We start from the raw sequence: 17,552 nt of genomic DNA on the forward strand, positions 1-17,552 counted from the left end.
GCAGGCATTTGTCAAGAAAGGAAATATTAAACTGGAAATGGGCTCTCATTCATTCCCTGAGCACACTCCCTGAGGTGCTCTCATTTTCTACCAACCACTGAATCCAAGCCAGGGTGTGAGGTAGGCACAGACAATCTGGGAAGATTAGAGGGATCCTGTCAAATGGGCCAGAGAGGAAATTAGGAGTCATTCAGAGACCATCCCTACCAGTGTCATAGTAGTTAAGGGGTCCATTAAAACTAATAGCCCCAGTTCCCTTCACTGGTAAGAATCAAGAATAGCTTAGGTCTCTGTGGAAATGAAAAGCAAAAAATCCTAAGTCTGTGTATTTTTGTGCAAACACCAAAGCTGTCATGATGTGTCAGAAGAAGAGAGAAATTTCCTCCTGCTTTCATGCTGTTAGCAGGAAACCCAGAACTGAAAGAAAATGAACTGTCCCTCTTCACTATACATACAGAGAATCTCAAAGACACTTAAAAGGTCAGACAAATTGGTCGTTGTCAAAGCTGTACATAAGTGGGAAAGTACCACACTTAGCCATAAAACAATACTAGTATCTTCCTCCTAGATGGCTGTCATGTCAAGCAGAATGACAGGTATCTCTATACTATCATGAAGGAGCCTAAGACCCAAGACTCAGGGATGCAGGCTGAATGCATTGCTTATATCCATTCATTCAATCTTAACGGAAACCCAATGAGATAGGGAGTTGGCTGGGTGCAGTGGCTTGTGCCTGTAATTCCAGCACTTTGAGAGGCCAAGGCAGGCGGCTCACCTGAGCTCAGGAGTGTGAGACCAACCTGGCCAACATGGTGAAACCCTGTCTGTACTAAAAACACAAAAAATTAACCGGGCATGGTGGGTGCACAACTGTAGTCCCAGCTACTTGGGAGGCTGAGGCAGGAGAGTGGCTTAAGCCTGGGAGGCAAAGGTTGCAGTGAGCCAAGACGGTGCCAGTGCACTCCAGCCTGGGCGACAGAGCAACACTCCATCTCACACACAAAAAAAAGGTAGGGCATTATTGTCCCATTTAACAGGTGAGAAAAACTGAGGCCCAGAGAAGTTAAATGATTCTACCAAGGCCGCACAGCTAATGATTGCAGAAACCGGAACTGAACCTATTTTTGCCTGACACAGGCAATATTCCATTAGCAACCCTCTCCCAGGTAAGCTGATTATCACAGCATGCAGTTTTTATGCTCAGCTGGGAGAAGTCTGAGCATAAAAGCTGAGAAGTCTGATGAGATCTCCTAGAAGCCCGTCAGGAGAACAAAATGCTCCTTAGATAACAATCCCCAGTTCCCTTCCAAATCAGATCCAGGGGAACCTGAACACCAGAAGTTTTTCAGCATAGAACACAGGGCCAGGCACATAACAAATGCTCAGTGAATATTTATGGAAGGAAGAGGGAGAAGAGAGTACAGAAGAGGAAAGTTATGTTTATTTTAGCTTGAAAGATTACCTCGATTATTACCAAACAGACACTTGGGTTATAAAATCGTCTTGGTAAACATGCACCTACTTTAAGCAATGTTCCTTGCTGGTGAAACTTCCAAAGCAACCAGTTTATAAAATGTGTTTCAGGGAACTGAGTAGTCTCTCTCTGTAGCTGGAAGCCCATTAAATGTCTGGGGATATGTAACATAAATTATTCAGATCATAGGAGAACTAACTGCTTCCTACTGCCATCAGATATTTATCTACAGCGCACTTATGAAGACTTGTTGAAATGAATTGAGTTCTTCTAGAGACTGAACATACTTTTTTCTAGGGTTTGCTAAGCCCAAATGAGTTATTGATGTTGAATTAAACTTCATTCCCAGAACTCAATCTCTTCTTTTATTACTGAGGTCACTTAAAACCTCCAATTTAAACCATCTGTGTGAAAACAGATTGGGCAATAGTTTCTCAAGGGGCAGAGCTTGTCTGCTGCACCTTGGTTTGGTAAAAAGCAAAATCATTTCTCCCATGGCAAATATGTCCTCCTTACTTGGACAGTTGTAATTTTTACTACACAAGATTTTGCTCGTTGATTTAACAGCTTGTGCTTCCTGTTAAGGAGGAAGATGTTTTCCAACTGACTGCACAAGCCTCCAAATCAGGTTTTCCCCATAAGTCGCAAGACAAAAAAATACTAGTGAGCTATGATAGAAAAGACTAACTGTTCTTAAGAAATGACATTCTGAAATTCCACCAAAGTTAGCTGACAGTCAACTTTATAGCTCCAATTTTGTAGTTATATGGTTTTTCTCTCATGACTCTAAGTTGAGAATTTACTGCAATAGTTCTATTTCCCTTGACTTTTTCTGGAATGATATAATTCACCTGAGGATAGGAAGATGTCTTTCTCTCTTGACCAGAGATTTAATTCTTCTCCATTCATATTTATACTGTTTAGTGCAGTGATTCCCAACTGGGAGCAATTTTATTCCTTCTCCATGCCCCCCGGAGCATTGTCATTGCCAGTAGAGACATTTCTGGTTGTCACAATGAGAGGTGAAGGATGCCCCTGACATCCAGTAGGCAGAGACCAGGGATGGTGTTAAGCACACTGTGACATGCAGGACAGCCCGCAGAAAAGAGAATAACGCAGTTCAACCCAGTTCAAGTGTCCATGGTGCCAGGGTTCAGAAACCCTGCGTTGGTGCAATCCCCCACATGCTCCTTATTAAACTCTGTGTAGAAGAGATGAATAACCCCTTCTTCATTTTCCTCTCCCCTTCAGCTACCACTTTGGGAGTAGCTTTTCTCTACCTTGCTGTCACCTTGAATAGGTGCTTATGTCTACAGTCTCCATCTATCTTCTCACCCATCCCTTCTGAGTCTCTGAGAGTTGGGTTTTCTCTTCACTTTCCATAGAGGATGCTCCCCCAAGGTCAGCAGGTGGCTCCTCTTTATCCTCAGACCTTTCTTCATCTCTGATTTAGCTCCCTTTCGGATCCAACGCTCATCTCAGAAGTCACTCCCTAAGGCCCACAACAGCCTGATGTTCCATTTCTCCTGGCCTTCTCTCAACTGTTTTCCAGTGTGCCTTGCTGGCTCCCCTCCCCTCGACCTGTGGCCTAGCCAAGGGTGTATTCCCAGCTCAACCCTCTACTATCCTATTCTCCTTTCTTCCCATGGAGCCCCCACCTGCTGTAATAGGCATATTCATGATCCTTCCTGGGTACGTGCTCTTCAAATGCACAGCGGTCAGCTTTGACCTTCCGCCAAAGCTTAATGAGTCCCTGTCTGCATTCTTCCCAGCCATTTCCTCTTGGTGATCCTACTGCCAACCTAAGTATAGTCATTCAATAAACATTTATTGAGTTCTTCTTCTTTGTCAGGGACTTTATTCTGCTGTGGAGACACAGATTAATAGAGCAAGGTCTCTACCCTGGTGGAGCTCCCAAACCAATGAGGGATGCCGACTTGAAAAGACACACAGCCCTGGCTTCCGAGCTAACACAGATGGCCATTCGGCCAAGCAGCCATGCCGGGCAGGCCTGGGACCGCATGTCAGTGAAACCTCGAAGGCCCAGCAGCTCACCAGGCAGGCTGGAACAGAAACGCTTCTCCACACCATTTTGGTGCACAGAATCATTAAGTATTGGGGGAGCAGGAACCTTCAGGACATTTAAATGAATTAAATGAATTCTATGCATATAGTAATAATGTAACAAAAAATAGAAACTTTTAAAAGGTGAAATTCAAAATATAAATATAGTAAGTGCTACAAGTTAATGTTAAATATAAACAGGTAACAGGAATGATAAACAGAAATTCATAGGAAATCTGCAAAGAAATGTTCACTTCTTCCCACTGGGAAATCTTCAGGACTTCTCTCCTTCAGCTCTGTGATTCCCTCGTCCTCATGGGATGACACAGCCCTCGAGGACGAGTAAATGAGGGAATTGTTACCCTCCATATTAGTTTGCTAGGGCTGCCATAACAAAGTACTGCAGACAGGGGGCTTAAACCACAGAAGTTAATTGCCTCCCTGTTCTGGAGACTGGAAACCAAAGATCAAGTCATCAACAAGGTTGGTCTCTCCTGAGGCCTCTCTTCCTCCCTGTCGGGCCTCTTTCCTTCTCCTTGTGTCTTCACACGGTCTTCGCTTTGTGGGTGACTGGGTCCTGACTGCCTCTTCTTAAAAGAACACCGGTCATATTGGATTAGGGCCCACCCATATAAGCTCATTTTATCTTAATCACCTCTTTAAAGACCCTGTCTCCAAATATGGTCATATCCTGAGAGACTGGGGTTAGGACTTTAACATATGAACTTGGAGGGACACAATTCAGCTTAAAATCCTCAATTTCAAGGCCTAAGAGGGCAAAAGGAGGGGGATGTTCCCAGAGCTAGAGAGAGCTGCAGTGCAGAGACAGTAGCTGCCACCCGAGGCAGTAGCCCTTGTCCTCCGTGAAGAAGACTGACCCCTGTGGAAAGCATGCGGTGAGCAGGGAAGAGGAGGAACGAGGCCCCAAGCCTCCTCCGCACTCTCTTTTTCCACAGCATCTCCCACTGGGCGATCCCCACTGGCTGCCCAAGGACAAGGAGCGGGCACCCCCTAGCGGTCAGGCCACCAGAGCCAGAGCCCAGCAGAGAAAGGCAAAGGCCAGCTGTGGAGGGGAAAAGAGGGAAGAAGGCGCCAGCCCCTCCTCAAAGCCAGCTTTCCTTGGTGATTTTTGGACTAATACAGTATAGGTTCCCCCTGGTCAGCCTTAGCCCGCATCATGCTTTTGGCCTGAGGGGGCCTGAGACACAGAAGTCAGTGTCTTCTAGCGCCTCCTGTCTCACCTTGGCCACACAGTGCTTCCTTGAGATGGGATTTGATTCTTACAGAATGTCTGCCGTGCCTTGCAGCATTAGAATTTGCCAGCATTCCTTTCGGCCTAAAGCTCAGGTTTGGGATGAAGGGGAAGTTTCCAGCTGTGATGCTCTAACTTCTGTCCGCCTGTGTGTGTGTGTTCTCAGGAGCCCGAGCGGCAGTACATGCACATTGGCACCATGGTGGAGTTTGCCTTTGCCCTGGTAGCGAAGCTGGATGCCATCAACAAGCACTCCTTCAACGACTTCAAATTGCGAGTAGGTACGTTCTGCAAAGAGGTCTCGGTTTCAGTTGTGGCAAAGATGTGGAATAAAGGGTAAGTCATAGGGGACATTGATGATCCTTTCAGTGTTGGAGTAGAACAATTCCAAATGCATCCTGTTGCAAGACTCGATGACAGAAGGAAGGACACTTTTGGACAAATTAGAAAAAGCACCCCTTTGATTGGACCTAGGCTGCCGGCACTCAGCCAAGGTCCCGTCCACAAGCATGGCACGCACAGCCTTGAGCTGTCGTGCATTGCTCATTCACTGTGAGACATCCACAGAGAGCAGCTGCATTATTTTATGGGCCGTTGCCAATGAAACTGGGGCCTGCCACTAACGATAAGATTCATCCATATTTCAGAGATGTAAACATGTTTTTTTTTAAAAAAAAAAAAGTAGGTCTTAGAATTGTTGCAATACAGTCCCAGCTTCCTGGGGCCACAAGTTGTAGGACCACCAAATGTGGGGTAGGTTCTGAAACAGTGACAGCTTTTCCGATTGTGTTCAAATCCTAGAGAAAAAAAAAAAATCCAGCTTTCTTTATAATATTGTTTAAAAAAATAACCTTTAGGCCTGGTGTGGTGGCTCATGCCTATAATCCCAGCACTTTTGGAGGCCGAGGTGGGAGGATCACTTGAGTCCAGGAGTTTGAAACCAGGCTGGGCAACATGATGAGACCCCATCTCCACAAAAAATAAATTAGTTGAGCTTGGTGGCGCACACCTGTAGTCCCAGTTACTTGGAAGGCTGACGCAGGAGGATTTATTGAACCCAGGAGGTTGAGGCTGTAGCAAGCCATAATGGTGCCACTGCAAACCAGCCTGGGAGACGGAGAGAGACCCTGTCACAAAAAAAAAAAAAAAAAAAAAAGTAACCTTTGCTTGGTTGAAAACAGAGGCTTCCTGATTTCTAAGTTTTTAACAGACTTTAAGTTTATTTTTTTTAGCATGTTTCATTACTTGCCTTTTACAAATTGTTATTTTTTAAAATGTGTGTTTTAAGTCATCAAGTCAACACACAGCTGGGTTGCGATGTGTGCAGTTACTTGCAACCATTCAGATTTCTAAGAGCTTCCTTGACCATGTTATGGTTTTCTTGGCAACACATTTTGCTTCTTCTGACAGTCAGTTTATATAAGAGCAGTTCAGGCAACAAATTCCATCTGAATGGTTTTTAACACTCTCTTACATACAAATTTCAACTTTAAAAAGAAATCTACATATTTAAAGCCATCTTCTTTTGCTATGGGTATGTCCTGAATTTCATTTAAATCCAAAATATGTTACATCTCTTTCACAAATGAGATGTGTTTCTCTCTGCTTGTACTGTTAGTTGTCAGTGTTTACTCGTATTTTCCTTTTTTTTTTTTTTTCTTTGAGACAGTCTTGCTCTGTCACCCAGGCTGGTGTGCAGTGGCACCATCTCAGCTTGCTGCAACGTCCACTTCCTGGGTTCAAGCAATTCTCCTGCCTCAATCTCCCAACTATCTGGGATTACAGTCCTGTGCTACCGCACCCAGCTTATGTTTGTATTTTAAGTAGAGATGGGGTTTCACCATGTTGGCCAGGCTGGTCTCTCGCTCCTGACCTCAAGTGATCTGCCCACCTCGGCCTCCCAAAATGCCATACTTTTCTTTCTGCTTTCTCACTTCTGTGCATAGTAAACCCCTATCGGGGGCGCTACCTTACACAAAGATGAGATGACCACACCAAACATGGGCATGTCCCTTTGACCCCAGAGACTCTACACTGTTTTGACAGCTTGGAAAATGGGCTCCTCAAATTTTGCTACTATGCCTCTTTAAAAAAAAAAAAAAAATGTATTACATGAACGTATTAGTCAGGGTTATCTAGAGGAACAGAAACAATAGGATAGGTGTATATATAATAGGTTAGATGTATATATAAGGGAAAGTTTATTAAGGAGTATTAACTCACACAATCACAAGGCGAGGTCCCACATTAGGCCATCTGCAAGCTGAGGAGCAAGGAAGCCTGTCCGAGTCCCAAAGCTGAAGAACTTGGAGTCTGGTGCTGGAGGGCAGGAGCATCCAGCCCAGGAGAAAGATGTAGGCTGGAAGGCTAGGCCAGTCTAGTCTCTCCACGTTCTTCTGCCTGCTTTTTTTTTTTTTTTTTCTGAGATGGAGTCTCGCTCTGTTGCCCAGGCTGGAGTGTGGTGGTGCTATCTTGGTTCACTGCAAACTCACCTTCCCGGGTTCACACCATTCTCCTGCTTCAGCCTCCTGAGTAGCTGGGACTACAGGTACCCGCCACCACACCCGGCTAATGTTTTATATTCTTAGTAGAGACGGGGTTTCACCGTGTCAGCCAGGACTGCCTGCTTTTATTCTGGCCACACTGGCAGCTGATTAGATGGTGCCCACTCAGATTGAGGGTGGGTCTGCCTTTCCCAATTCAGTGACTCAAATGTTAATCTCCTTTGTCTGCACCCTCACAAACACATTCAGGATCAATACTTTGCATCTGTCAATCCAATCAATTTGACATTTAGTATTAACTATCGCAGTGGGAGAATGACCTCTTCTATTATCAAACTTAGAGAGACCAAAGTAATATTGCCCTGCACTGCAGCATGGGACCAGAACGACTATTTGCCAGTCATGTGTACTACATCCAAAGTGCCATTTTCCTGGTCTAGACTTCAGTGATATTGTTCAGATTCACGTGAACTCTTGAATGGACCTCCGTCAAGTCGTGTTGATTGACACTCAATGCCTACTTTACCCTGATTGTCCAATAACTGATAAGCTCTCTACCCTCAACCCCATATATCAGCCTTGTTAGATTTCTAAGGAAGCCTGAACTCAACATTTCATTGGCCTTTAGTCTCTCTTTCCCCACACCCTCAGTCTCTCCCAGGAGGGGGCTTCTCTGCTCTACCTCCATGTACCACAACATCCAGAGGCAGTTCAGGGATAGCAACGCGGAAGAATAATATTGCCTACAAAAGCGATGGGACAAATAATGAGGTGAATTCCCTCCTAGCATCCTTTTCAGCATATCAGGCTGTAGAATCGGTTGGAACCACAAATCAAGCACACCCCTGCACTAACTAGAGCTGGCCCTGTTGCCAGCAATAATCAGTCCAGGCTCTTCCCCACCCGCAGAGCTGCTGACCAAGCAGGGATCAGCAGTGGCCAGAAGAAAAGCTGAACTGTCAGATGCAGTGCTGGAACTGCAGGCCAGTGTCCAGCGGCTGACCCCTGGGTGCTCTGACCTGTGCCAGAGCTGGAATAAATTATTTGAGATGCCTAAACCAGAAGTGTGGTTTACACTACAACATCAAAGGAGAATTTATTTCTTACCTCTTTTGTACCTGCAAAAGTACTGTTTGGAACAGTATTGGGGCTGTTTCCTGACCTAACTTTCCATTGCAAAGGGGAAGCTTTGGCCGAGTGTGGTGGCTCACTCCTGTAATCCCAGCACTTTGGGATGCCAAGGCGGGTGGATCACGAAGTCAGGAGATCGAGACCATCCTGGCTAACACAGTGAAACCCCGTCTCTACTGAAAAAAAAAAAAAATTGGTGGCATGGTGGAGGGCACCTGTAGTCCCAGCTAGTCCGGAGGCTGAGGCAGGAGAATGGCGTGAACCCAGCAGGTGGAACTTAAAGTGAGCCGAGATCGCGCCACCGCACTCCAGCCTGGGCGACAGAGCAAGACTCCATCTCAAAAAAAAAAAAAAAATTTTTTAACAAATAAGGGAAAGCTTTGCCTAAATCTACAATCAGCTGTAGCAGACTAAGCAGTTCAGCAGTCAGAAATTAAATCTCCAGAAATACCCTCATCAATCTACAGTCCAACTAATGCAGGAAGGTGGGGTCCTGGACCCAGGAGAAAATGTCGGGGGAAGAATCAATTAGTGTCAGTATCCCTATTTCTATATCTATGGTCCTCCTTCCCCTGACTCCCAGAATATCCACGGTCTGCGCATTTGCAGTTCATGGGACCAGGAACCATCCTGCATGTTAAACTGGAGCTGGGAAAGAGCCCCGGCTGCTTTTTGATTAGAGAAGTTGATTAATCTTTTGAAGCTTCAGCTCCTGACAGCAGAAGCCATATCCACCTTCCACACAGGGTCAAAGCTCAGATGTAGACAAGGAATCGCCGTGGTTTTATAATTGCAGTTATTAAAAGGGGGAGGTCAGCACAACGTCTGTCACCTCTGTAGTTAGCAGTGGCCCAGGGCACCTGCTCACCTGGGGAAGAAACACTTCCTCAACCTCCACCTCCCAGGCTCAAGAGATCCTCCTGCCTCAGCCTCCTGAGTAGCTGGGACTACAGCCATGCACCTTGTGCCACTACACCTGGCTAATTTATATATGTGTGTATATATATATATATGTGTGTGTGTGTGTGTGTGTGGTTTGTGTGTGTGTGTGTGTGTGTGTGTGTGTGTGTGTATGTATTTGGTATCTAACGCCTGGATACCCCAGGGTCCAGGAAACCTTGGACAAGAACTGGGCCAGCTGGGCTGAAGGGAGCTGGCTTCAAGCATGGCTCCAGCGACCTGGTGGTTAAGTTTCCTTAGAGAATACAGTGCGTGAGCAGGCTTATGTCACCCGGGACTGACATTCCTCACTCTGATGAACGCTGAGCAGTCAAGCCCAGCTTCAAGAGGGCCAAGAACCCAAGCAGCAAAACCTGACAGGCTTTCCGAGGCTCGCCTGGAGCCTGGCTGTGTGTCCCTTCCCCTTCCTGTGGGAGAGCTCGGTTGCTCTCCCGCTGATGGCGCTGGCATTTCCTCCAAGTGGGAGGTGCTCAGGGACCCCCTCAGTCTTCTCTCTTCTACCTTCAACTTTTCCCCTAAGTGCCAGTCATCCTCCCATGAGAACAATTTCCCCAGATTTGTATCCCATCAAAATCTCATTCTCATTCTCACACATGTCAGGATTCTTTCTTAAAGCTGATGTAGCTGGGATCCCTTGCCAGCAGCAATGCAGATTTGGGATAGTCCTTTGGAAAGTGGTTTAGAAATGACAGCCATCACCACAAACACAAAAACGTGTTCTTCCTGAATTCAGCAGGCTCGCCAGTGGGGATACTGTCCAAGGCAGCGAGCCTCAAGGTGGGAGAGGGCCATGTGCCCAGAGCCTGCTGTGGAGTTGGGGGAGTCGGGGCCTCGGGAGAAGACTCCATAGAGCCACCCACCTGCCTTTGGGGCCTGTGTCTGCCACCTGCCAACCTGTGTGAGGCCACTCCCTCGGCCTCCTGGCCTGCATGCCCTGAGAATGAGAGGAGCGCACGTATATCTGTAAAGCACTGAGAACAGCACGGGGGAGTGGAAAGTGCCCTGCTGGTGTGGCTGCGGGGGTAGTTGTGCTTGTTCTTTTAGCACAGAATCAGGGCGAACCCTAAAGTCCAACAGTGGCAGAATAGCCAGTGGCATACATCCATGTAGTGCAGCCATTTAAAATAAAAACGTTTGCTTCAAAATCAACATTTACTCTAAAACTCTTGCGAAATAGTATAGTAATCATCTCTTGCCTAAAACTGTATAGCAACACAGAAAAACCACTGTATTATGTTTAGTTTTGATGTCTTTTTGTTGTTGTTGTTGTTGTTGTTGAGACAGGGTCTCCCACTTTTGCTTAGGCTGGAGTGAAGTGATACTATCTGAGCCCACTGCAACCTCCACCTCCCAGGCTCAAGGCATCCTCCTGCCTCAGCTTCCTGAGTAGCTGAGACTACAGCCATGTGCCATGCGCCACTATACCTGGCTAATTTATATATATATTTGGTAGAAATGGAATTTCACTATGTTGCCCAGACTGATCTCAAACTCCTGATCTCAGTCCACCTGCCTTAGCCTCCCAAAGTGCTGGGATTACAGGTGCACCTGTAATCCTTTAGTTTTTTAAAGCATACACATTTTATCTTATGCAAAATGACAAATGGTCATATAAACATGAATCAAGGTCTAGAAGATAAAAGAGGACAGATATTTTAACAGTTTTGAGTAGGACAAATAAGAGGAATTATTTTTCTTTGTTTTAGAATTTCATGAGTTGGGCTCACGTTTGTTTAATAATGATGATTCAAGAATGGTCCTATGAAACCATCCTGTTTAGACAGTAGCCATGGTCGGGCATGATGGCTCATTCCTGTAATACCAGCACTTTGGGAGGGCAAGACAGGTGAATCTCCTGAGCTCAGGAGTTTGAGACCAGCCTGGGCAACATGGCAAAACTCTGTCTCTACTAAAAATACAAAAAAAATTAGCCAGGTGTGGTGGTGTGTGCCTATAGCCCCAGCTACTCGGGAGGCTGAGGTGGGAGGATCGCTTGAACCTGGGAGGTGAAGGTTGCAGTTAGCCAGGATTGCTCCACTGCACTCCAACCTGGGTGACAGAGTAAGACCCCATCTCAAAAAAAAAAAAAAAAAAAAGACAGTGGCTATAAGATGAATCTTGCTAACTCATCTCTGATGTGGCACAGGTATTAACCATGGACCTGTGATAGCTGGTGTGATTGGAGCTCAGAAGCCACAATATGATATCTGGGGCAACACTGTCAATGTGGCCAGTAGGATGGACAGCACCGGAGTCCTGGACAAAATACAGGTAATGCAGTGTGCGGTCTGTGCTGCCTTCATCAACCATGTCTATTCTCTTGGGATCCATAAATAAGTATAATAAGGATACTAATATATTAAAACAAAGGAAAAAAGTAAACCTTGAAATTTACTTAAATCTTTTGGAGAACGATTTTTGGGGAAATGTCAGTTTCTGCATTGACTGTTAACAACAACAAAATTCTAACTATATAAAGGCTGTTGCATTTGTGGAAACAAATGATCCAGCAGCAACCAGCATGATGGCACAACAGCCCTGAGCATTCGGTACGGGAGTGGTGCCCTCTTCCACCTTTATTACTTCTCCTGGTGCCAATACCTTGAACAGGACTTTGCAAGCGAGAGGGATCATGCATCCAAAACCAGACACAACCCCCACCTTCTTCTCTCAAGCTGAATTGGGATGAGGGGAAGTGGTAGGCTGGGGAGAGGTCGGATGTGAAATAGAAGGTTGATATGAATGGCAGTGCTGAAATCCACCCAAGGGGGAGAAAGGAAGGTCTGACAAATGAAAAGCAGTGGTTGGAGAAAACTAAAATTATTTTGTATGACTATTTCCATTGCTCATTAAATCAATTATAATCATGGTTAAAGTATGTTACAATAGCACTAATAATATATTTTTTAAAGTATTTTAAAATCACTGAAAAGATAATAGAAAAAAAAGTCTGTTACTAAAGCTGTGCTGAAACTAGTCTAATCTTCTCATGCAACTGCTCAGTTGATGACGCTGAAACTATCCCTCAAGCTACAAAAGAGCAGTGGTTCAGCCCAGGGTGACAGTGACAGAATATTCCATACCCACGTCCTGTGCTCCTCCCACGCGCTGTGGAGACTGCTCAGTTGCCCAGCTAGAACAAGAATCGTGGGGCCTTGGCAGCCTAGTCTAATCATTTCCTGATGGTACCAAGGCTTCCAGGACTTTCTGCATAAACATCGCTAGCCACTTCCGATGCCCAGGGATGCTCCAGCAATCCTGGACAACCCCAGTTCTTCTCTTGGCAGGGAGGAGAGGCCTGCCCCTACCAAGGGCTCACTTTCCCACCTGCAGGCCAGCCCATGTCCCCAGCACAACACCCGGAATAGTCCAAAGATTTATGGCAGTTTTTAATATGCTTTCCAGCTCCCCAAAAAGCTTTCAAGCACTTGGGATAAGTATCAAAAGCAATTTAAGTGAGGCAGGTCATGGAGAGTGCTCCCTCCTTGAGATCGTAAATCTGCTAGAGGTTGATGTTTGAAATGTGTTTGAGCTCATGTGTGTCTCGAAGAGGATATTGGGCTTCATAAAGCTCCATGTGACTCAGGGCGGGTCAGCCACCTGCAGCGGCTCCATTGCCTCTGATCCCTGGAGGGAAAGAAGACAGGTTTCTGCCTGTCACTAGGGAGCCATGTTTGTAGACCTGTGTTTGCTCCCTTAGCACAGGAGCTGGAAGGGCTGCATTTGGGTGGGTTTTTAAACCCGAAGGTGTGGCTTGCTTCCTCACTCCAGTAAGCTCTCTTTTCCATTTATGTGCAAAAAATAGTGGTGAGATGCCAGGAAAATCAAAAACGATGCCCAGACCATTAATAAGCTTCTCCTAGGCCTGAGGAACAGGTTCTTTTTATTAAAGGGTATTTAACTCCCAGCATGCTTTCTAGCCTGGAAACCCCGAGAACAGCAGAGCAAGCCCACTCAGCAACCCTGCGGGCCTCTTCTAGGCCTGGAGGCATAGAAACCAGCGTGCATCGAGATGGACAGCTTCTTCCTCCCGGTTTCCCATTAATCATGCGGCGCTGATCGGCGGGTGGTTTCGCATGACGAACACCAGTGGATAGTTTTAAAATGCCAGTGACATTAGCGCCGGTAAATACCTCAACAGTTAACCCCCAAAGCACCAAAAGATTGGTTTGTTCTCTAGGTGGAAGGTCACTCGTCCAATAACCGCAGAATTTGCAAACCTGAGTTTCTTGGTTTTCTTCATCTTCTTTCGGTTCTTATCCAATACGCAAAGCACTCCCTGGGTTCCTGCCCTCCTCCCAGGGTTTGGGCTGGACCAGAGCAGCAGGACATGGGCATCTGGCACCTGTGCCTCCCTTTCCTTTCCGCTCTGCTCATCAGGGTCCCGAGGACCCACACGTGGACCTTGTGCTAGGGGCTGTCCTTCCATGACACTGCAGAAAGGTGGATGATTCTTCCATAGCCAGTGCTTGACATCTGTGCATGGAGGATTCGCCCTGGTTCTGGGCATCCCTGGATGCTGTCCTGGGCTCTCATGAACACAGCCCCTCATGGTTTCCTTGCACTTCTGCCTCTGCCCCCGCAGCGGCATCTGCCCTCAAGGCGCTTCTCAGTCTCCAAGCCCAAGGAGGCTGGAGCTTTGCTGTTGACACGGCCCCCACCTTTGCACCTGCCCCGGGCCACACCACAACCAAAATTGTGCCATAACACCCCTGTGTGCCATCACAACACTGCTGTGTGCCATGACAACGCTACGTGCCAGAACAACGCCGCCCTATTCCATAACACTTCTGTGGGCCATCACAACACTGCTGTGTGCCATGACAATGCTGCTGTGTCCCATAAAAACACTACTGTTTGCCATCACAGCACTGCTGTGTGCCACGACAATGCTGCTGTGTGCCATGACAACACTGCCGTGTGCCATAACAATGCTACCGTGTGCCATGACAACGCTGCTGTGTGCCATAACACTGTTGTGTGCCATAACAACACTGCTATGTGACAGAACAACGGTGCCCTGTGCCATAACAACACTGCTATGTGACAGAACAACGGTGCCCTGTGCCATAACAACACTGCTATGTGCCGTAACAATGCTGCTGTGTGCCACGACAATGCTGCTGTGTGCCATGACAACACTGCTGTGTGCCACAAAAAATGCTGCTGTGTGCCATAACACTGTTGTGTGCCAGAACAACGGTGCCCTGTGCCATAACACTGCTGTGTGCCGTAACACTGCTGTGTGGGTTGCAAGCTGCCCAGCCCTGCCACACCCGCCTGGCACAGATTTGTCACTCCAGTGCTGGAGGTGGCCAAGGTCTCACAGGTGCCCTTGTTGCAGCCATGCCAGGTGCCTTCTCAGATGAAGTGGGAGGAGATTGCTCCTTTGTGCCTTTTTCTTATGGTTCCAAAGCAGCATTACCAGGCCTTTCTGTCTGCCCAAACTCAGACACCAGCTAGGGGAGACTGGGTGGAGGAGCAGGTAGCCAACAGAGGGGTCTTCCCCGGCCTCAGACGCTGAGGCCTCGCCCTCAGACCACGCCTGTGTGCCTCACTGGTTCTCTGCTTTTGCAGCTCCTCCACACTCAGGCAGCCCCAGCACAGGCAGGCGTGGGTCCGCAGTCCCAGACAGGGTGTCCTAGGGAAGGCGCAGCACACGCCGAAGCTGAGAGAGCGCAAGGCTCAGTACGGGACAGTGCATCTCCGCTGAGGAGGAAGCCATGGGAGCCAGCAAGTTCACTGTCATCTGACGGCAGGGCCTGGACATGGTTCAGCAGCCGGGGCCCTCGCCTGTCGGTGCAATGGCAGGAAGTAAGTGGTCCTGTCAAGCCGGCAGCCTGCAAGAGGGGCTGCCCTCCTTAGCCCCCCGTTTCAATGCAGTGAAGTGAGGAGACTTTTGAGACTCAACTGGGAGCATCATGCTCGTGCGGACACCGGTGCAAATTCCCACAGTTCTCCCAGTTTTACCCCTTCACTCACAGGCATCAAACCTGACGGACGCGACCCCTTGCGGGAGTTGAGAGTGCTCCTTCTCAGGGTGTTCCTCCCATCGACACTGAAATTGAGCGTTAATGTTTATTATTTCATGAAAGACATTCATGACAATTTATAAACATCATCCAGAATCCCACCACTCCAACCTATTTTGGTCCACTCTCTTTTTTCCAGGTCTCTTCAATGTGAATACATAACAGCATGTGGTTGAAATCATAGCCTGGATCCAGGCTCAATCCCTTTTCTGGGTGAAATGGTTCGATATTGTCTCATCCATGATAGCATCATCGTAGCACTGGAGTTACTTGAATTTTAGGTTGTTTCCAGTTTTTCGCTATCCCTGCACTGAATTAAACAGCATTGTCCTTTACAACCTTCCTTCTTGTGGATTCCTCTCACTGTTCTACTGACTTCTCAGGAGTGGAATTCCTGGGTTGAAGAGCATGGTGCCTTTCTTTGGCTCTTCATCCTTGAGTCAGATGGGTTGTGTCAATGTAGGTACTAACTAAGCCCATTTTCCCGTGTTCCTGTGCCTTCTAGGTTACGGAGGAGACAAGCCTCGTCCTGCAGACCCTCGGATACACATGCACCTGTCGAGGAATAATCAACGTGAAAGGAAAGGGGGACCTGAAGACGTACTTTGTAAACACAGAAATGTCAAGGTCCCTTTCCCAGAGCAATGTGGCGTCCTGAAGAGTCACCTTCATTTTGGCAAGAAGACTGTATTTTCAGGAAGGTATCACACACTTTCTGACTGCAACTTCTGTCCCTTGTTTTTGATGTGCGTGCTCTGTCTGTCCTATGGAGCCTCTGCAGACTCGTTCCCGTGACCCAGTGGCATACCGTTTGGTGTCTGACGTGTGCCCAGATCGTTCTGCCACTTGCACTGTGCTTGCTCCTAAGCAAAAGGGAAAAGGAGCGTGCGTGATAGAAGAAAAGCATTGAGAGAACTAACAAAGAGGAGAGAGGTGAAACACACACACATTCTTAAGGCAATAAAACTAGGGGGTGTATATTATCTTCTGGTGCATGTTCTTTTCTGGAAAATATGGTAGCTCGCCAACCGCGTCTGCTCGTCTGATATTCAAACACACAGTATTCGTGAATAAGTTGATTCTGTCCCTCACATGGAGTCTGTGCTCACCCATTGTCTCATTGCCAGTGGTGTCCAAGGGCCCCCGTTGGGACCCACGGCTCTCGTCCCTCTGCTCCATGTGTCTCATGCCAGCAGCACGTTGCCATCCGTCACCAGAATTAGTCTTCACAGCCTAGGACCAGTTTTGTACCAAACTCGTCTGATGTTTTGATGCCATTTGTCTTTTGTAAAGTTAATTCATTAAAAGTTTTATGTACTTTGATTTGCAGTGCCTGTATCTTTTATTTTCCTGTCTTCTTTCTTCTGTGGTTTGCTCCAGAATTAAAGTGTGTTTTCCATCCGTTCTCCCTTTTGACACAGTTGTTTCGGAAAGAGCTCTCCAGAAGCCAATGTTGAAATGTAATTCAGATTAGGACACAGTGTGTGACGCAGATAATTGGTTACTCAGCTCCCTGGAAAGCAGGCAAGCATGTTGAATGTATCTAGTGGTCTGATTTTAATTTGGGCATCTCTAGAGAATGCTTTCAGGGACAAATACTTTACTAGTAAAAAGATTCTCTGCGAGCAACAGTGCCCCCTCCGTCCACTATGCTCCTGTCTACAGGAATGTTTTGCTAGACCTAACAGAAATAGACTGCAAAAGAATAATGTGGAACCGGCTATGCAAATCAGTCTCACAATAGCGTGAACTAACTGAGAGAAGTACTAAGTCCCACAGACTGCCTGTTAAGTCTGAGAAGGCTAAAGAAGACACAGCCAACGTTCATGCATTTTTAAAGACAGAAGACCTTGAAGAATTTGTTCTTGTCAATCCAATACAAGTTGTTTGGTACTTATAACATAAAGAAATCATACTTTGCCAAATAGTGAAAAGTAGAGCAATCATGTGTAATCTAATGTTTAAAAGCAAAACTGCAAATTGTAGCCCAGTTGGTCAAACTTGTTTTCTTTTTATAGCTCGTGGCAGGCATCTGTAAGAGGTAGAGGACCCAGATGATCTCTTAGGAAGCCTTTTATTCGTGGAACTCGAACTTGAAGCACAAGTTCCTGGTTTGATTCCTGGCTCTGATTTTT

At 46.7% G+C, this 17,552-nt stretch overlaps 1 protein-coding gene across 1 annotated transcript in view; it reads left to right on the forward strand.

Moving 5' to 3' along the window:
• The window catches only part of ADCY2 (adenylate cyclase 2), a 423,318-nt gene extending 406,578 nt beyond the window's left edge, over positions 1 to 16,740 (forward strand). The window contains exons 23-25 of the mRNA XM_025387564.1: positions 4,957 to 5,071; positions 11,532 to 11,656; positions 15,923 to 16,740. Of these exons, the coding sequence (XP_025243349.1) occupies positions 4,957 to 5,071; positions 11,532 to 11,656; positions 15,923 to 16,075 (393 nt within the window). The 3' untranslated portion in view covers positions 16,076 to 16,740. The remainder of the gene's footprint in view (positions 1 to 4,956; positions 5,072 to 11,531; positions 11,657 to 15,922) is intronic.
• Positions 16,741 to 17,552: the final 812 nt, after the last annotated feature.

Source organism: Theropithecus gelada, chromosome 6 (assembly GCF_003255815.1).
Source record: "Theropithecus gelada isolate Dixy chromosome 6, Tgel_1.0, whole genome shotgun sequence".
Classification (NCBI taxonomy): Eukaryota; Metazoa; Chordata; class Mammalia; order Primates; family Cercopithecidae; genus Theropithecus; species Theropithecus gelada.